This window comes from Sipha flava, unplaced genomic scaffold (genome assembly GCF_003268045.1).
Source record: "Sipha flava isolate LNK unplaced genomic scaffold, YSA_version1 210_pilon_pilon, whole genome shotgun sequence".
Lineage (NCBI taxonomy): Eukaryota > Metazoa > Arthropoda > Insecta > Hemiptera > Aphididae > Sipha > Sipha flava.
In genome coordinates, this window is record NW_020272822.1 from 64,253 (window position 1) to 86,849 (window position 22,597).

At 26.2% G+C, this 22,597-nt stretch overlaps 2 protein-coding genes across 7 annotated transcripts; one reads left to right on the plus strand and one right to left on the minus strand.

The window, feature by feature from the left end:
• Positions 1-1,598: 1,598 nt before the first annotated feature.
• Positions 1,599-4,764, plus strand: LOC112682767 (integrator complex subunit 7). 2 transcript variants are annotated; one of them, XM_025553487.1, is made up of 2 exons: positions 1,947-2,095; positions 2,158-4,764. In XM_025553487.1, exons 1-2 carry the CDS (start codon positions 2,049-2,051, stop codon positions 4,691-4,693), a joined length of 2,583 nt encoding a protein of 860 aa, XP_025409272.1. In that variant the 5' UTR covers positions 1,947-2,048; the 3' UTR covers positions 4,694-4,764. The 2 variants fall into 2 exon arrangements, with proteins under 2 accessions (XP_025409271.1, XP_025409272.1); XM_025553486.1 differs by having other exon boundaries at positions 1,599-4,764.
• LOC112682768 (tRNA (guanine(37)-N1)-methyltransferase-like) lies at positions 4,721-13,166 on the minus strand. Of its 5 annotated transcripts, XM_025553493.1 has the most exons (6): positions 7,879-8,082; positions 6,448-6,864; positions 6,190-6,392; positions 5,986-6,125; positions 5,001-5,124; positions 4,721-4,922 (listed from the first exon to the last, which is right to left on the minus strand). In XM_025553493.1, the coding sequence occupies exons 1-6, from the start codon at positions 7,987-7,989 to the stop codon at positions 4,784-4,786; spliced, it is 1,134 nt and encodes a 377-aa protein (XP_025409278.1). In that variant the 5' UTR covers positions 7,990-8,082; the 3' UTR covers positions 4,721-4,783. The 5 variants fall into 5 exon arrangements, with proteins under 5 accessions (XP_025409278.1, XP_025409275.1, XP_025409276.1 ...); XM_025553490.1 differs by lacking the exons at positions 4,721-4,922; positions 5,001-5,124; positions 5,986-6,125; positions 6,190-6,392 and adding an exon at positions 13,148-13,166 and having other exon boundaries at positions 6,771-6,864; positions 7,879-9,221; XM_025553491.1 differs by lacking the exons at positions 4,721-4,922; positions 5,001-5,124; positions 5,986-6,125; positions 6,190-6,392 and adding an exon at positions 11,635-11,653 and having other exon boundaries at positions 6,771-6,864; positions 7,879-9,221.
• Positions 13,167-22,597: the final 9,431 nt, after the last annotated feature.

Here is a 22,597-nt window from a genome sequence, read left to right on the forward strand (position 1 = left end):
ATAATTTGTTTATCTTTAGTGTGTTTTATTTGTATATTAGGTATCTTTTACTTCTTATCTCATTATTTAACCTTTTCTAGACCAAACCTAGAAAAACAAAAATAATTGAAATTTTTTTTTGCCAATTCCTTATGTTTTTCTACAGAGCCGTAACTAGGGTGAAGCGAGCGAGGCACTTGCCTTGGGCGCCTGAAGCTGGGGGGCGCAAAAATATAAAATAGTTAACTTATTTTAAGAAATTTTATTTCTTGTTTTGCTAGAAACCTAATTACAATTTATCAGATTTTTTCCGAATCCGTATTATACATATTAAAATCTGTGAATGTGATAACCCTATAACCGAGGGGGCGCATTGCTTCAGTTCTGCCTCAGGATAAAAAATGGCTCGGTACGGCTCTGTTTTTCTATGTTAAAAATGAAAAAAATTTGAAAATACATAAAAATGTAGTTCTTCATTCATTTTTCGTCCTGGGACCTATGAATCCCGTCAGTCATTTACGGTCTGGACTTAAAAGTCTCGTCAGGCATTTAGGGCAATTTTTCTTCCCATATAAGCAATGTATTTTTTATTATGAAGTTAAGGACATTTCTAAATTATATTTTTTAAAAATATAAACAGTTGAAAATTCAAACAAGTTTTTAAAAGTATTTGAAGTTTGTGGAAAAATCTATAACTCAAAATCATCATATTATAGTTTTTTATTCTCCTTCATGAATATAATTATCTTACAATGTTCTCTATTACTATTGCGCTCATCTGTAATATGAATACATATTATACTTATATAAATAAAAAATTTAACCTGATAAACTTAATTCACAACATTTTGTAGTCGGATTCATCTTTTTTTATGTAAGAAACAAAACGGTTTCGAAAATTAATATATTTTATTTCGACAGACATTTTATGCAAAAATCTAAATGACTGACGGGACTTTCAAGTCCCACTAACAAAATACTATCTAATATGTTTAAAAAGTTAAAATTACAAGTATAAAATATTTTTATACATTCCTTATATGTTATTACACAATAATAAGTAAAAAGAAGTGCATCATTATCTTTAAAATTAATTATAAATTGCGATTTTCGTCAGCACTTTTTCAGCAACACGTATAAGCATAATTGAAAATTTCAACACTAATAACGTATAATGGATTAATGTTATTATTATTATTTTTTTTTTGATTATATATGGGACTATAAAGTCCCAACAGATGTAACCTACGTTATAATACAAATGTACTATTTTATATAATTTTTTTTTCGCCGGGACTTTAAAGTCCCGTCAATTCACAAAAGGTTAATAGGTTTTTCTAAAATATGAATAACTCATATCGCACGGCGATATTTAAAAATTATTTTACTTCCTGTACTCGTGTGCATTGAAGTGAGTACTGGATTATTTATCAAATCATAAATCTTACGTCAATACAGTAAATTGAATGCGAATTCGATTTTAAACGTGTTTTCTGTAACACTGACAGTACGAATGCGCCATTTGTTTAAGCATTTACTCAAAGATAACTCACTGATAACTCGCTGTTATTATCAGATAACACAAATTAACATAGCTTATGCCATTGTGTTCAATAAATTATGAAACTTTTTTTTTTTTTATTGTGCTTTCAATTTTACCATTAATTAATCACTATTTTTAATCTGTTTAGTGCTTGAGTATTGTAAACTATTATTTTGACAAAAGTGTTTAGTATGACTTAAGGAATGTGAACATATTTTTATTCTAGTTATTCGTTTAGTGTTCTGTAATTTTTGGTAAAACGTGTTTTTGTAAATTATTCATTATAAATTATAATTATAATATTTGACTGTAAACATATTCAATATGCCATCTCTACGGAACACTATTTGCGAAACACTTCTTGGAGAACCTGATCAAGATGCTAATTCTGCTTTAATCGAACTTGACAAAGGACTTCGTTCCATTCGTGCCGGAGAACAATGTGAAGCCATTGTACGTTTCCCTCGACTTATTGAAAAATATCCTTTTCCAATTCTCATCAATTCGTCATTTTTGAAGTTAGCTGATGTTTTTCGATTGGGCAGTAATTTTCTTCGTTTTTGGGTGTTGCAAGTATGTCAGCAGACCGAAAAACACATAGACAAAATTTTAAATATTGATGAATTTGTCCGTAGAATTTACAGCGTAATTCATTCTAATGACCCAGTTGCTAGAGGGTTGACTTTACGTACGCTGGGTAGTGTTGCTCGTATTATACCTGAAAGAGGGCAAGTACATCATAGTATTCGTACTAGTTTAGATTCACACAATTCTGTGGAAGTAGAATCTGCAATTTATGCAGCTGCACAATTTGCAGCTCAGTCAAAATCGTTTGCTGTAAGTATGTGTAGTAAGATTTCAAACATGATTCAGGGTATTTCAACTGATGTTGTTATGAAACTTGAACTTATTCCAATATTAAAACATATGCATCATGATACGACTACTGCAACAATGGTTAGAACACTTTGTACTGATTTATTAGAGAAATATCCTGCTCAAGATTTTGTTCTTGTTACACTGAAGACTCTTAATCAATTAGCTTTGTCAATTTTAGTTGATGTACCAAAGCAAATAGAATTACTTTTAAAATATTTAAGTGAAGATAAAAGACCATTAGTTTGCAAATGTGCCATTTCTGGTTTATATCAAATAGCTAAAGAAGGTGCACATTTTTGGTCAGAACAAACCATTAACACTTTGGTTAATATTTGTGAAAATTTTAATGTAGATAATAATTTAAAAGCAGATGCCATTAATATATTTGTACCATTGATAAAATCTCCTGCTATATGTCAATTTCATTACAGTACAGTTAGTCCTCTTATGAAAATGTGTATTGCTGAGTCCAGTTCATTACATCAATCAGTTGCTGGAAATGCAATTAAAGTATTAACAAATATCGCATGTTATGGTTTTGAAGAAGACATTCTGTCAGAAAGTGATATTGATACTTTAAAAGTTTGCATTCAAAGTTATCTTTTGTCTGTATTGTCTACTGGACATACACATGATAATGGTTTAGAAGGTTTAAGCATTGAAGAACGATTATTTATTAAGAACACTTTAAAATCTGATAATATTGATGAGGTAGTAGATGTTGATGGTACTCCAGTAAACTACGATAAATCATCATATTATCTTCGTGATGGTTTACGGTCATCTGTTTTGCTATGCAAGGCTAATAAAAATTTAATCCCAGATTTTGTTTCACTTGTTGTTAAACCATTACAACAAGATGGATCTGAATTAAATCCATTGATATGTGAAGCTATTGCTGCCTTTGGAGGTATTTTACCTGGTACTTTACAACAATTTCTACCAATTTTTCTTAAACGTTTAACAGACTTAAATAAAAATAGAGACCAAGAATCAGTATCTACTACAATTTTGTTATGTACTGTAATTTTCCAAGCCATAGCAGGTTATGAGGAACATGAAGACGTTAAGCAAGTAATTAAAGATACAATAAAGAATACTGACCTATGGTCTAATTACAAAATTGGTCGAGCTGCTGTTAGATATGGTCATTTTAGTATAAGTTCCACAATTTTTGGTAGTCTAAATAATCGTGTTAGTTCAGAACAAATGCATTTTTGGTTGGCTGCATTAGAGACTATAAGTACTGCAGAGTCTCAACTTGCATCATCAAATCCCTCTAAATTATTAGATAACTTGGGCAAATCAATATCTACCTATTATAAAGCAATAGCTGCATTGAAAGCTGCATCATTAATGCTAATTTTTCAAACAGAATATACTCGTCTGCGGTGTGAATTATTACAATGTTTTATGCGTTTACTGTCTACTTGTAACAGTTTTTGTACTACTCCTCCTCCTGCTATTGCGTCAGCTATTGTACAAGCTACTAGAGATGAAATGCAAAGCTATGGTCATATAACTAATCAATTAAGAAAAAGAGCAAAAGAATTTAAAGGATGTGCAGATTTATATTGGAGATTATATCAATCAGCATTTGATGCTGATCCCAATACACTTTATCACTTACAACTTTTACAACACTTGTGCCTGTTGATGGCTCATAGCATTGAAACCGTAGCAGTTTCAAATAAATGTGAATGTCCAGTTTTGGATTCTGAATTGGAAAAAGAAGGTTCCTTAGAAATCCAATTAATTGTTAAGTGTAGACAAGAACTCTTAGAAATAATGAGTACAGTAAAAGAAAAAGCAATCACTCATAAACATATAAGATCTCTTAAAAAACAAGCATCTCTTTTGGCAACTACACCTATGTGTTTTCCTCGATATTTTTTCCAAACTTTACAATCTACTACTATAACTTTAGCGGTATCGCCTCAACCTAGAGTTAACGGAGAGCCTATTACTGTAAATATGGGAAGTAATTTTGTAGTTAAAGTTGAAGGAGTTGTACAACATGGAACAAAAGCTAAATTTCGTAAAGTGGATGGAATTCAATTAACAATTATGTCACATTTAATTACAAGAAATCATGATGCTAGACAAACTGAAGGAAATCTGATGTTAACACAAACAGTAAAACCCCATAAAGACTTCTTTGCATCAGAATTTTGTCTAAGTTTTAACCAAGGAAGTCAACATCAAGTTCATATCGAAGCAGCTTTGATTGACGATGCTGCATCTGTTTGGCAGATTGGAGTACGGAGTACTTTAACTATAAAATGCCATTAATGAAAAACAATATTTTTGGATTTTTTAATTTATTTTATCTATATTGTTAATACTTTCACCTATATTACAAATATAATACTTCTTATTGTATTATAATCGATTATTTCGTTCTGAATTGCTATTTTGTAACAAAAACGCTGGCCAATATTTAACTTGTCCAGTTTTTTTATCTATGTATTTCAAATTTGGGTTTGGGTAAGTTTTTGACCGATTTCCTAGAGATGTATAACTGTAAAATAAAATACATAGTTAAGCGTATACTATATAAATAATAAATACTGCGTATATAGATTTTTTAATTTTATACCCTTTATCATACAAGCAGCAATATGGTATCGAGAATTGTCTTAAAAATGACCAAACTGTATCATAACTCCAATGCAATATAGGATGTACCCGAAATAATTCAGGCCACCCTGGATCAGTTTTCTAAAATTATTAAAAATAGACTACTTATAATATAGTTCAAAAATATTTCATTTTGGTGAGGAGACGGATATTTAGCAGTTAACTACAAAAAGTAAAAAAATAATCGATTCAATATAAATTCTTTTATACTTTAATACAATTTGTTCTATATTTTTAGTTTTTAATATTTAATTATTAATATTTACATTATATGTATATTAACATTACATATTTTACATTTAATAAGATTATTTGATTAAACAAGTTTTAGGGCATACCAATGAGAACAATTATACTATTTATCTAAGTTCTTTTATTTCAGTGAAATTTATATTAAATTAAAATTTAATTATACAAAAATATTTATGTAATCAGAAAAGATAAAACATAATTTAATTTTTAAATACTATTAGCTTATTAGATATTTAATCATATGAAGTTAAATAAAAATTAAATAAAAAACAAATAAAGGTAAGTGATAGAAGTGCATCAAGACAAGTTGAAACAAAAACCAAGAAATTTCATAAATACTATAATGAGAGCATAAATAAAATTTTTTTCAACATATTGCTTATTGGTTTTTCTCTGTTGTTAGACATAATAAACTATTTTCATATTTTTAAATTTATTTTACATGATTTAAAATATTGAAATTAGAACTTTTTCAGATATTTGAATTAAATTCAAGCATATTAAGGGTTACTTTACATATTTCAATGTAAGGTTAAATTATTTGCTATGAGTAGAAAATATAATATATATATATATAATAGCTCAACAATTAAGAAGCTTAACCTTGAATATAATGTTTTAATATAAAATTAATAAATTGATTGTATTAGTGTATATCAATATTATAATTGTGCATATTTTTATTTTACTTGGAAAAAATTGAAGTTTTAAGGACTCTATATCAGACTGTCTTGTACCAATTATGGATGCACGGAATTGAGAATTTTTCTTTAAAAATTCCCAAAGGCCAGATTTAAGGTCACCTTTGATTACTGTTAGATCTAAATTAAACCTAAAAATATAAAACTATTTATTATTTGATTTTTAATATTTTCATTAATTAATATGGTATGCACCTTTTTACTGTAGATTGTACATAGTCTTCTTCTTCTGGAAACTGATCATCTGATTGAAAATAGACAGCTTTGATTGTTTCATTAATTTCTAAATCTTTTAATACACCTTGGAATAAGTACAATAGAACAACACAATCTTTTCCACCATTAAAGCTCAAAAATATGTTTTTTAAAGTAAATTTGTCAATACTTTCTTTAATTACCTATAAATATAGATTATTTTAATCAAATTATATTTCTACAGTTTAAAATAATTACTTGAATAGCTTGAAAAATACTTTTTCCAAGAGTCAGATGTGTTTGAGTTTGAAATCTCAAAATATCTTCAAAATTGATTGAATTCACTGTATGATGAGGATATACAAGTGTATTTTCTGGTAATGTACTAATTAAAAATCGTTCACATTGTTTGATTATATTTTCATCATTACAATAAATTCCAAAAGAGTCTGTGTAGATGATAAATTCTAATTTATCACAATTATTTGAAGACAATATTTCATTGTTTATTATTTTAATAGTTCTGATGATTAAATCTTTACAGTTAGAATTAAAATAAATAATTCGTTTATATACATATTTGAGCACCATGCCTGATGTATTGTCCATTATGGTCATCTTTTCATGTACATAATTCAGTTCTGAGTGTTCTTCCAGATGCAAAAATTTAAAGTTCTACAAATAAATATACAACAATAAGTTATCTTTCGAATTAAATACCTATTTATGTTATTTCATAACAATCATATGGTACGAATTAAAATGTATTTAATGTTCTTTCATATCTAACTATAATTATATATATTTAAAACTAATTTTTAAATTTTATCAGTGTCATAAGTGCAAATTATTGTAAACAAAATATTTATGAAATTAAATATTTATAAAAAAATACTTCAATTATTTCTAAGACACAAATAATAAAATATATTTTTTATAACTAATATTTATTAAAACAAAAGTAAATTTTATATTTGATTTTTACATTATAAAAAATAATTTCATATTTTTTAACGTATATTAACACTAAATTATTAAAAACATATTAAAATGTTTACTTTATACTCCACTTTAGAGAATAATCAATGGTTATATAATATAAATGTATGTGTCATCAATAGGATCAAGGGTAAAATTTTTCAATTCCAACAACTTATGTAATAATTTAATTTTATTGATTTTTGTATATACAACTTTCCAAATTTAAGATTTGTTAGTAAAAAATTGATTTTAAAAATATATATGTAGTAGATAACAACATTGATTAATTTTTTAACAAACATGCAGTGATTTTTATAACGTCTATCAATTATAATTATATTCTAGGTAATATTTTTGTTTTTTTAAAATAACAAATTAATTAAACTAAATACTAAAGAAGCTTATATTTATGTAAATACATTTGAAAAATATAAGATATTCTAAAAATTTAATTTTTAAAATAAAAATAACTTTAATTCAATAACAAGAGATTAACCAAACACACAAGATCCTTATTAAAAAGATCAGTGGTTAAAAACTTATAAATTAATAATATATGAAAAAAAAATAATTTAATCAAATATAAAAATACAATAATAATACATGATATAGTCAAAAAGTTATATTTGTATCTATATAAATATTATTAAATAGGTATTTAATATTACATTATCAAAAAATATGAATCTTATTTTTTTTTTTTAATACCTTCAGTTTCATCTTCAATGAATATTCTTTTTTTAATGATTTCAGATTTACACAAAAAATCCTTTGTTGTTTGTATTGTAATTCGAACCATCTCCTTATTTGGTGCCACATTTCTAACTCTAAAAATTTCTTGGATATCCTTTTTTATATTATTTAAGTATTTTTCTATTATTAATTTTAATCCTTCTTCATAACTTTGATCAGTTTTTACAAAAGTATAAACATGTAAAATTGGTAATGAATAATCATTTATATCTTCCCATTCAAATAATTTATTAAAGTACTTTATAAATTCAGCAGCAATAGCTGGCAAATTCATAGTTATATGGACTTTATTTTCTGAAGTAATTTTTTTCGACCATGAACTTAAATGAGTTTTTAAATCTTCTTGAATAAATTTACTTCCATCCTTATTGATAATTTTTAAATACTCATCTTTAATATGATTTTTTTTTTTATTTATTTCTAACCATTTACAACTATTTGGATTCAAATCATTAGCAATTACTATACATCTCATTTTTGCAGCCGGTACAGAAAATGGACCTATACCAGAAAATACATCATACAGTACATCTCCTGACTTAAGTTTACGTATAATACGTTCATGTTCAGTGCATAATCTTGGATTCCAATAAACTTCTGAAAAATCTAAGTCAAATAAGCATTTATTTTCTTTGACTGTTGTTTTTAAATCAGGTGAACCACAAATTACTTCGTATTCAAAATTTCTATATACATTATTGATATTATCAATTTTATTTACAACACTTTTACACCCTTTAAGTTTGTCTTTAAGAACTTGTCCAATAATATTCTTGTAATCAAGTAATTCAGATTTAAGATTAACATGCACAATTGATCCGATTGTAGAATAACTTGATAACATAGATTTTTCAGGTAATACTGCTTTAAGTATTTCATCATGATTCCAATTATCATAACTCAACTGGATCGTTTCATAATTAAGATGTTGAGTGGAGACAAAATCTAATTTGAAATCATCACATGAAGAAAATTTAGTTGGATCAAGGAAAAACATACATTCATATTCATTAGATCCATTACGAATTGATTTGAAGTTTTTTATCTTAATAATATAGTTTTTTAATACTCTATTAGCAGTTTCAACATTATTTTTGTTAATTACTAACACAGGCACAGTAACCGATTTCGTGAATTTATCAATTTTAAAAATTTTCATACCTCGTACATCATCTGGTGGCAATAATATGTTCATCTTGATTGCATATGTTTGGAAACAGTTTTTGATTACGGTATAATCTAGTAATCGGCGGACAATTAAGATCATGAAATCTACTCAGTTTTCAGTAAAAACTAAACTGAAAAAATAGAAAATTAATTTTAAACAAAATTATGAGACCTCATTACACTGAAAATGTGAATGATTTACAGAAAAACGAGATTAGTAATATTAATGGACAACGCGTAAGACAAATAATTCACAATATCTACTTGTGCATGTTAAATTAACACTGTTCAGTGTTCATTTTAATAATTTCATAGCATGTAAAATAATTATGTTAAATGTCCTAAGAATGGAAAGCTATTATCATAATCAGTTATCAATTATCTTTTTTATCATGTAGTTTGAAGGAAACAACTTTTCGTATACCTACCTACTGTGTGCTTGTAAAAATCTACTGAAATATTTATATATTTTTACTAAATTACAAACACCTTTAAGGTCATGGTTAGTAATTTAATTTTTTTTTTTTTATAAAATTGAAAATTTGTTAAAAAAAACTTGCCTCAACAGGTAAAATATTAAAGAAAAATTTGAGACTGATAAAATATAAGCTAAAGTATATTGAACAGAACAATCAAATTCAATTTTTCCTTTATTCATTTTTATTTATTTTATTCATTCTCGATTGATTTTTAGTTATTACTAAACTTGCATGTATCTACAAAATATACTTATATATAAATATACAGTGGCGCCGATAAAAATATTAAATGATTTGGTCAAAAGCCACTCAAGGATTTACTTTAAGGGGTTGGGAGTTCACCTCCTCCCAAAAATATTGAATCTGTTTTAGTATTTAGGTATTTAAAGTCTTAAATAGTAATTATTTAATGGACAGTATTATAATTTATAGTTAATTGGATGGATCAATTATTATTTTTTTATTCAAGTTAAAGAAAAGGCTGTATGTTTGATTTATCAAGAATCGATTGCAGCGATGAAAGATTATAATTTAAAACGACATTATGGTACCAAATATGAAGTAAAGTATGATATGATACAAGGACAACATCAAATTGACAAACTTGCTTCGTTAATGAAAAATATATAAGGTCAGTTTTTAAGTTTAAAAAAAATTTTATAAAGACTCAGAAGCTAGTGTCAAAGCTAGTTATATCATAGCACAAAAAATTGCTGCTAAATCAAAGCCGTTCACTGATGGTGAGTTTATAAAAGAGTGCATGGAGACGACCTCTAAAATTTTATGTCCAGCACAAAAATAACTTTTTTCCAAATCGAGTTTATCAGGAGTGACTGTAACAAAGTGTATAGAAGAAGTGGGAACTGACATTGAGAGTACTCTAAAAGAACGAATTTCTAAATTTATTTTTTATTCGCTGGCGCTTGACGAAAGTAGATATAGATTTGTCATATACTACTCAATTAGCAATTTTTGTTTGGGGTATTAAATCTAATTGTAATTCGATGCTACTGCTGTATATTATGATAAAAAATTAAATTAAATTATTTATTATAAATTAGGAAATTAGATTTTTCTAAATAATGCAGTGACTTTTTATGTAATTTATATACTAATTAAAAAAAGTATTAAAAAAAATTAACTTTTTTTTAGCTGAGTTTAGTTAATATTTTTTTCCTTATTAACTTTTAACTTATCGAGTTAAATTTATGAATTTTTAACTGTTAACTTATCAATCTTGTGTTCTCTTAATTTAACTCCAGTAAATTATTTTCATTAACTTGCCCAGCTTTGTATATACATGGATAGTTCGTAAGATTACCTAACCTAATCTAGTGTTTGTTATTTTGCTTAATATTGTGTTATTGTTACATAATTATTAACATAATAAATTAGTAGGTATTAATAAAATAGATAGCATTATTATTATTATTATTATTATTATCATCAATCTTTACTTTTTATATATTTATTGCATTATTTAAAATAATTAAATTTAATTATTTAATTATATGCATACATGCATAGATTTTTTAAAAAGCACTTTTCGTTGATGACGAAAAAATAGTAGGTAGGTATCTAAAAGTTTTGAAATTTCAATTTTTAATTTTTGGTAGCCGGCATCAAATGAATGCATTTTAAAATTTTAGTATGTGATTTTAGATTCCAACAATGTTTCCTTCACTTTGTTAGTTGGATTATTTATTTTAATTTGAAACACTGATAAATCATCACATTAAAAAAATAATCATTCCAAGATAAGGTTGAAGTGAATGAATAAAAAATCTATATTTAAATAACATTTTAACTTAAAAATATAAAACGTAATGTAGGAATTCTGTACATGTATTAAGACATTTATAAATATACAAGGTTTAAGACATGAAATTATTTAATTATTATATCCGTATCAGGAATATTTAACAAAATCCTTGGTGAGAAAAAAATGATTAAGATCAGTTGGATTTCAAACTCGAAAAAACATGCTTAAAAGTAAATGAATTTTAATAATTTTAAGTTTAACGTTAATATTGGAATAATTATAAAGAGAAAATGGGAAAATTACCTTTCAAAAATAGCGTACCATTCTGAGTATCCATATTTTCAAACGTACGATTAGATTCCTTTTGTATTTAAATGTGTTATGGAATAATAAAACAACAGTCGATTATATCACAGAATTGTAAAATACTAAAAAAATATTACACGTCTACCTACATAATAACTACTTTTATTTAGAAATTCTATAGTTTTCATGATTATTGAAATGATATGCCAAGTTTGAAATCTAATTAGTGTAAGTTAGTAGGTTACCTTTAGTTGATGGTACCTTTTTAAATATATAAATATATATATATATATATATATACAAATATCATAATTTTAAATAATTTCATAAAAATACTGTAAAAAATCGAATATAGTAACAGTTTATGAATGAAAAGCATGTATTGTTATTTTAAAATTAAATTCATGTAACAGCATAAAGCGTCTACAACAGGGATGGCAAAATCCATGGCACGCGAAAAGTTTTACTATTATGTATTATATAATATATAATATTATAGGACCTATAATATAATATAAATAATTAACAAAGCAATATTATTATAGTTATTATTATTATTATAATGTACCTAAACTAACCTTTTTATACTAATACATTAATTATACAATCTAACTATAATATAATAAAATAAAATATTTTTAATATTTTTTTCTTGGCACGCTCTCTATATATATATATATATAAAAGGTAATTTTGGGCACGCAGTGTTCAAAGGATTTGCCATCCCTGGTCTAGAACGACAATATTCGGGAATTATGTTTATGTACGCACTTAAAGGTAGGCCGACAAAACTACGAAAGTAATTTTATTATTTCTTAGTACAGTTTCAGAGTTCGAAAAAATATCTAGATAAATCTGCAAGCTACAAGTAATAATGCAATCGAGTGAACAATTATAAACAATACAATTTATGTAATTTCATATCCAATATCAATATCGACGCTTCAGTTCAAGACTGCAATAACTCAAATTTTGCAACTACTGGTTCTAGAATGAAATAAACGACCTCTAGAGGCGAATAATACAACTAAAAGTTATTGCGTTATAGAAATGAAATCATTCTAATTTTGCAAATAATATCACGTAGATAACTCAATTCTGAATATTTTTGAGTTATTGCAGTCTTGAATTGAGGCGATGATATTATTAATATTATTAATCAACGATAGGATAACTAATATAATTGATTTATATTTAAAAAAGTATAATAATAATAGTTATGTAAAATAATGTATGTACGCACTGTTATAAGTGTATGTCATATGTTCCGAAAAACCATATATTTTAATGTATAATTTATTGTCAATTCTATGCTATTACTGTACTACCCCACTGCGATTGATTTACTGATATACACGATAATTATGTGAAATCAACTTAATGTTCACGCGTGGAATACAAAAACGTATAAAATTACCGTGACCGTATTAATAATTTATAACAACAAAAACATTTGACGTTTTTTCTTTTCGTATCGAAAAGTAATAATATAATTTAGATGCTAGTGTACCTGTGTTATATAATATTCCCATTGGTGGTGTCACGTCTCACGAATAGGCTAGGTTGTCGTAGTTATCTACTTATCCGACCGCAGGTACAACAACAACACCTAGGTACAGTGGTGCACAGAAGTATTTTGAGAGCATACGCAACTAAAAAAAGTTACTCACCCACCCACCAATTTTTTTTTTTTTTTTTAAAAAAAATCTTTATTTAAATTGTTGTCTGTAATTGTAATTTACTCTTAAAATAACTATACATTTATGAAATTAAGATTTATTATAATTAATTAAAATGAAGATGTCCACACCCAGTGCCGTATAGGTATAATGTTCGTGTTATAATAATAATATTATTTGCTTACCATACTCTATAATGTTTGGTATCCAAGTTGTCCAATTACATACCCACCCCCAACGAGAGCACATGCAATTGCACCCCTTGGTAACCTGTAGGTAGGCATGAGTAATACATATTAATTGTTATATTACGATTCCGGGGTTGTTTATAATCAATCAATCATCGTGGGCCACGGTGATCTTAGATGACCGCGCTAGTTACCTCGGTACATTTCTTGACACGATCTGTATGCACTGGCGAAGGTACTGTCCCTCCCCTGCTCCAATGTTGTATTTCAGATCCCGCAACCATGGCAAATAATTCGTGTTTTCCAACTGAGAAATTATACAAATAAAAATGGCGCAATGGTGCAATAATATTATTAACAGTTAATAACAGACTACAAATTTGATTCAGTTACCAGTAGGTATCTATCTTGTACACGAACAAAAACTATTGATCGTTAAGAGTTGGCATGGAAGTACTCGTATTATGAAAATATGTTTTCTTATAATTTCGGGGAGGGGGGGGGGGGTTGAACCCACAAATCCTACCTTGTATACGTGCCTGATGCTGTATGGGTAGTGTTATTCATAAAACATTTTTTCATTGCAAAAAATTTCGTTTACCTTGTGTTTTCAAAGCGTGGACCGTTCTTATCGTTTTTGGAGTTTTTCGGAAATAGTGAGCATATGTATGTATATTGTTCAACTAGGAATAATATGTATTTTTTTAACTTAAAATGTTAGTGATGCTTGTGTATCTACTGCAAAAGAATCAATACACAAGTTAGTAAATATTTTATTTAGATCAATCTTATGTTTATAAGAAGTCCTGTGCTCGGTTGAAAAGAATAATGGCTCGATCCATATACAAGTAATATATTAAAAGTTTGATTTATTATAAATTTTAAATACGTGTATAGTTACACTCGTTTGTTCTATTAGTAAAAATCAGCAAATAGCAAATATCACAATAGCGCATGACTTTTAAATCTATTTTTAAATATATCACCTACGAGATACATACACTGCTTAGTACGATATATGTACTGGTATTATCATATTTAACTGTTCATTTTTATTTAATTCATATAGTCGATAAGTAAATCATATAGCCATTGATTAATATAAAGTATAAAATGGTGGGTATTTTTGTGGCATTTTTTTACCTGTAATGAGATTTATATGATAGTCGTGTGTCAGCCTAAAATTTGATTTAAGTCAAAAATGTCAGAGTGGTTCGAAATTCAGGTACACTTACGATACGATCGTGATAATTAAAAATTAATGATTTTTAATTATTATCATAATGGTTTTTGATATGTTTAATAATTCTAAAAAGTACAATGAATTAACCATTTGACCTCTAGTGTATTTCACTAGATGGCTTTCATTTTTTAAAATAACGCGGTCATCGCCACGATTTTTACAACTTTCGCGGTTTTTATGTAGTGTATTTTAAATTCAGTGCAGTTTAATATTTATTGTATTTATTAGATTTTATTAAAAATAAAAATTTAAATGTTATTATTACGTAATTATAAAGGAAAATATCTAGTATTTTAAACATTTTAAACCATCCAATGGTAATCGGTTTTTTGAACCTATGATTTTTAAATAATTTAAACAATATTATGTGTTCATTATCGATAGATAGTTTGTTACATGTCTATGTTCAAATAATTTTCAGTCTACACTTTTAGAAATTTTTATCTACAAAATATTCTATTACTAACCTTAGATTAATCAATCCCCTCTATAAATATTCTGTACATTTATAAATTACGTGTACGATTGTGTAAATGTAATTATTGTATTTATTGACAACATGTGTTGATCACGTGTATTTATAAGAGTTCATATTTTTGAGTACTTGTAGCAATTTAAATCATAATATAGTTCAACATATTATTATATGATAGTCAATATATGTATGACTAAAACACTAAATACTTTCTAACTTAAGGTTTTTTTTAAATAATAATAATAATAATTTTGAAATAATATTAGCTTAGTGGAGGAAAAATAATATGATAGTTTATATATATATATATATATATATTTAAGTGATATTTAGTTCAAAAACTATTTTACTGTAAAGTTGAGATTATAATTTAATATACTTTTACTTAAGTACTATTATAATATTACATAAGTAAAAGTATTTTATAGTTAGAATTTTTCAGAGTTGTGAAGATAATAATTTAACATAATTTATTTATTGCGATTGATTAATATTAAATATTTATCATGATCTTAAATTAAAAAAATCTAAATTTTTAAAAATACGTTCGATTAAATATGATACATTATGAGTTATTTTTATTATTATGATTTTATATTTAATTATGATTTGAAAAAGAGATATAAAACATGGATATTGCATATGGAGAGGGTTATGATGGTTATGAATATCTTTGTGGATTACATGATAATCATAGGTTAGACGTGCCTGCAGGGAGATACATATCAAAAATTCTGAGGTTTTTATCTCAATTAGCTTATTAAAAAATGAACAACAAATTACATATATAATTACAATTTATTCCATTATTTAGGTGTATATATTTTTAATAAAAAAATAACAATTAATCATAAGTGATTATAATTTTTTAAGAATTTACAAAGATTATTTTGAAATAAAAAAGTTTCAGTTTTTTTTTTGATGGAATTTAAATTCTTGGTGGGACAGAATTCAGGGGTGTGAGTGGTAAATGACTTTCTATCTATCGATAAAAATGTTTATGATAATGCTAACTAACTATGATGTTAACTAAATGAAGCGAATTCTTGATTATCTGTCAAGTGGGAACAATTATGAACTAATATTAGCAGAAAAAATGTGTAATAGTAATCGTTATTGAATTATTGACTGTCTCATAAATAAATGCATAGTGAGTGCTAATTCAACTAACACAATCCAGATTAAAACTATTTGATACCTATACTATTTTTTGACCATGTATAATTCTGAAATAATTTTGGTTAATTTTAATATTTTTTTTGGTAAAATAAAACTATACATTTTATTATTTTTTTGTTATAAGAACTTTAAAAAAAAATTATATAGTTTTATAATATATATAAAAACATTGATTTACTTTTAGAAAAGACGTTAAAAAAATTCTGATGATTAATATAAAAACGAGAAGCGGTCAAAGTCTTATATCTTTTAAAGGTATTATCGTGATTACTTTTTGACTTAATATTGCTGTAATGACATTTACAAATTTAGAGTAGAATTATTTATTTGTGTTTTGTAGACAGAAATGTCATTTATTTTTGGATAACAGTGGTGAGTCTACGATATAGGCACTAGCTATTAATGGATACTTCTTATTATATTTCGCTTAAGTTTCCAATGATATTTTGATTTTTTTAAATAACATTGTTTATGGAAACATTGCACAACTATATAAAAAATAAAGTCAGCCTAAATCTATCGTGATATTTTCCACCATTTTTGATACCAAATATTATATATATATATATTTCTATTTGTAATTTATTTCAAAGTTATTTTTAATGTCAGCGGTTTAAACGGAATTATATTTCAAAATTTAAAAAACATTTCAAATAACTTAAATTATATTTAACAAGTATATTACAAGTATATTACAAATTATATTACAAGTAATATAAGTATATTTACTTTACAGTTATTCATTTTCATCTAGATTTACAAATTTATTCTTAATTTTATTATCTTTTGATAGGATACTTCACAGAAATTACATAATATTACGCTATAAATATTGCAATATTTATTTTTAATTAAATATGTTATTGTGTATATCAAATAGTAAAAAAATTTCCTTTCTAAGTAGAATCTAGATTATTATAATTATGTAAAAATACTTCATCAAAGTACGTATTCGTTAAGCTCTGTTCATCTCATATTATAATAATCAAATTATAGCTATTATATTACTAAATTATAGTGACTGAATAAGGTGAATATTAATATTAATTTTGTGTGATTTTTAATGTATCTAAGAAATATCACAAATCATACAATTCGACTTTATAACAATTTGAAAATCATAGTAATTATTAAAATTATATTTTTATGATACACAATACATATGCATATTCCACTATAATCCAATTTATCACATAACTGTAGAAGTATTTATATTTGATGTAACTGTGTAATATTTTATTTTATGACTTTTGATCAACATTTATCATCACTGTATACTATTTATGTATATATTATTAATATTATTATAATTTATAATAAGTTTGTAGTCTTAAAACTAACTATTTCTAATTGTATTATTGAAAAGTCGTCATTGGTAAAAACAATATATTTTAGTGTTGACGTTTTGATTTCCATAATGGTTGAACAATGTATGAACAATGGTGCAGTCAGAGAGGGGAGTTTAGGTGTTGTATAAAATAGGAGTAGAAATACAATCAGTTTTTCTATTCATTATATCCATTCTTTTATATGGTCGTCAAGAACTTGTGTTAAGAGGCCAAATAAATTCAGAACCAATACTAATATATTTATATACATTAACAAAATAATTAATTGAAAAATAAAGTAAACTTTCGAATAATATTAACATTTAGAGTTGGTATAGACAATAATAACTAATAATTAAAAAAATTCACGAATGCAACTTGAAAAACAACATGTCTGAGTGCAGACAAAAAAATAACTCTGCATATAAAATTTAAAAAAGTTGCAAATCGAATGAATAGGTAATGCAAAATGATTCAAAATTTTAGTTTATTGTTAATGAGACGACATACATTGTTGGAATCAAACGATTTTCCCTTTGTAATAGATATTTAGACTCGACAGAGATAATAATGAGAGAAGATTTTTTTGAAATTGGTTCCTAGGATATGTTTGAAATACCTATGATTTAGATTTTGAGAGAAATTATTGGGATGTATTAGGTTTTTTTCGAGGGGTATTAAGATATTTAGCTCAGCTTCCTCTTATAATCCTGAATGTGCTCATTTATATATATATATTATAAATATTTATAGAAACAATGAAGGGCTTATGAATTATGAATGATTAAGAAAATAATCCAGATGGTTAACAAAGAAACAAAGAATTTCCTTTTCGATGAGAAATAAATGAGAAACATTTTAATTTAGGAATGAAATAAAATGTACATTTGTTTTTGCTTATTTTGATTAGTTGTTAGTGAATAATTATTACAACCTGGGTCGAGAAGTTACAAAAACAGTAACGGTTACGATTTATACGTTTTCAACAAAATTGATTGCTTAGTTGTACTAAAAAAATAATGAATAATTCTCAAGAAAATAAATGTTTTATAATTAATTATTTTGTTGATATGGTATAATTGTTGAAAATAATTATTTAAATATTATACATTTATATTTGAAGATAAAAAAATATAGACAGCAATATAAATCGTAGACTACAGATAATTATTAGACATATATGATATTAGTTCTATATATTTGATAGAGGATCTAAGTTCGCTGCACTTCATTCGTACGTTCGTATGTTTCGGGGTTATAAAGGTTCGAAAGCCGATCAGTGGATAGCCTTATAAGTTAGATAAAATAGCACTTACTTGTTCTGTGGCAGATTCGATCATGTACAACTATTGTAGAGGTAGAGTGAAGGTGAAAATCAAGACACATTACATCACATCAAATCACAGACACCGTATTTAGAGCTAACTATGGATACTCCTCGACACTCGCCCAAAAAACACAAAACTTAAAAATTAATGCAAAACAATGATACTTGGATCGTCAAAAGGTTAGCCTGTGACTAGTGGCGCAACTAGAATTGGTTTTTGGGGGGGTTGTGAAATTGAAAAAAGTAAGCACTTTCTGCAGGTGTTTGGTTGGGATAAGGAAGTAAGATTAAGTTAGGTTTATGAGTAAGATATTTAAATTACAAATTAAATTGTTTAACTTCTATTTCATATTGTGATGCCACAAAAAAAAAGTATTATAGGTACAACTAATATCGAGAAATCGTAGTAGTAAGGTTATTGATGTTTAAGTTTAACGGAACGTTACAAAACGTTAAATATTGTCATATTATTATTGTAATCAATTATAATACGAATAATATTCAAATATCATATCAATCAGCCATTTCGCGTCTTCAAGATAAAAATTTTTTTTTCTTAAGTAGAATTTGTAAAAACAGCAGAAAAATTTCGGGGGGAAGGGGGTTCACAATTCCCAAACCCCACCCCTAGTTGGGCCACTGCTTATGACAGCTAACCTGCGTGATTTGGGTGCATGTTGTCGAAAATCAAGTTTTAGAATTCTGAGTTGTAGAATGACAATATTTAGAAAATCTATATTTTAGAATATGGAACTTTTAGAAAATCTTTGTTATAGAAAAATGTTAAATGGTGTTTTAGAATATAAAATATTTTTGATCGGAAAAACGGGAAATATCAAAAATACATAATATTTGTAAATATAATGCTGTGTTGCTCAGTAATCGTTATCAAGATTATATTTTATTGATATTGCCAAGTATTACCGTAGAATTAATAATAATAATTATTATAATTAATAATTAATTAATAATAGACTTTTATATTGATATCATATGTGATTATATCTGATCAAGAATACGAAAATTATCAAAAAGTAGTTCACTTTAGTCCAGTGCCGTACATCATACCAAATACATACGTAGTGTAACATAAAATTATTATAAATTTTTTGCCGAATTGCAAAATACAATTTCCAATATTACATTGACATTAATGAAATTGACTCATCAAAAACATGATATGTTAGATTTAAATGGGTTTTTATACGTTTTCAATCAAATTTAAATTCGTTAAATTGATGAAAAAATAGTTTATTATTAGAGATCTCGCAACTGTACAGCTAAGTTTCAAACTATTATGATTGCCAATACACACATATCCGATGATAAAGGTAAGCATTTAGTATTTCCGATCAATGTCATGGCCCAGTTCCGCAGATAATTGAATGTAAAAAAATTAAAAATGTCATAAAAAGAAAGGCAGCTGAGACTAATGATAGCAAGTTCTATATATCAAGATTCAATTTGACAAGTGGAAAATATTATAGCTTCTTAAATTTCAAAATGCTCAGCTAAATCAATTTTAAAAAGACAAACAAAAATAAATATCAAAGAACCAAACCACATTTCTGATCATAATGATTTATCTGTTGATACATTGAGTGGAAAGACATTTTTAAATAAAACTGTTAAACGAAATGATGATTATATCATGGCTTTCACAACAATTGAAAATTGTTATTATTTAAAGAATTCACAATTTTGGATTTTAGACGGAACTTTTAAATCATGTCCTAAGCTTTTTAAACAATTTTATGTTGTGTACGGTTTAATTTTGCGAGATGGAAATGAAATGGTATTTCCATTAGTATTTGCATTAATGACTGGAAAAGATGAAGATTTATGTAATATGTTATTTTCTAATTTAAATCAATTTGCTGAAGAAAATGGAATTGTTTTTAAAGAAAATAATAATTTGAAAATAATAACCGATTTCGAACAGGCAGTGATTAATGCAATCAATACCGTATTTCCGTTTTCAATCCACTCGACATGTTTTTTCCATTTAAACAGTCAATATATCGTAAGATCCAAGCGTTGGGTTTGTTTACAAAGTACCAAAATGTACTCGAGTTCAATTTTCATGCCCGTAAAATTACAAGTTTAGCATTTTTGCCCCCGGAGAAAGTAAAGGAAGCGTGGGGTATTTTGAAATCTGAATTTGATGACGATGAAATTGATCTAGTTACATATTCTGAAGAAAACTACGTGGTTGGAAAAATTAGAATGAGGTTTAGAAAAAAAGAAGCAACGCGTTACGAACCATGTTTTCCAATTGATATGTGGTCAGTACAGTCGAACTGTGAACGAAATGCCAAGAACATCCAATTCATCAGAAGGTTGGCACAACAAAATATATGGTTTATTATCAATTCATCCTGGTATACATTCGTTTATCTCCAAAATTCAAAAAGAACAACATGAAACTGAATCAACAATCGAATCGTTGATTTCAAATAAAGTATTCAAGAAAAGAAAATATAATAAAACACGAAATAATAACTTATTGCAAATATGTAAACGAATAGTTGATGATTCTAATTATAATTTAGATGAATTTACGAGAGTTATTGCTAATAATCTTAAGTATTAACAATTATTATATTTGTTTTTTATTATAAAAGAATTATTAGAAAACATTATATATGAGAGTTAACAGCATAAAAAATAAAAATATTTCTAAACATTTAAATTTTAAAAGTTTTATTTTCTAAAACATAGTGTTTCTAAAACTTGATATTCTAAAACCCAACATTCTAAAAATATGACTTTCTAAAACCTGCCTCAATACCAACCTGTTCAGGTACCGGTGATCAGTGCGCACGTACTGTGTCCGCAGTGAGCGCGGTCCGTACGTACTGACGGCTTATAGGTGAAATGCATGGGAGAGGGTTGTATTTTCCTGTTATATAGGGACGTATAGCGGGATGGACCTTGGAATGGTCCTTTGAGGATATGACTTATTTAATTTGTCACTAGGTTATTGTTGGGTTAGATCTCTATTACTTGAAATGTGTTGTCTGTTCGCGTATCGAAAGAATCGTTATTAATTGTTTTTATTGTTTTTTTTACATATTAGTAGTATACATCATTACAATATTCTTTATATCAAGGCACAATACAAAAATCACTGAACGCTTGGGATGGGTATCGCGTCATCCACAAATTAATAAGATCAACATACATTTTAATAAATATATTATATATTTTGTTTCTCTCTCGATAAAGTTGATTATATATTAACTCGAGCTCCTACTTACACTTTTAAAATGTATAAACCAAAGTAGGGATAGGGAACCTGTACTTAGCGTTAAGACGAACTGCTGAGATACTACGGATAATTATACAGGCTCTATTCATCAAATTACTGGCATAAAACCTATTTACATATCTATAAATACAATACTTAACGACTATATTATGATATAATATATATATATATATATATATATGTAAAATATCGCGTTCAACACGAACGGAATATAGTGTTGCGTAGTTTTTTCGGGTGATTAATATATTTTTGATGTTTATAGACTTATAT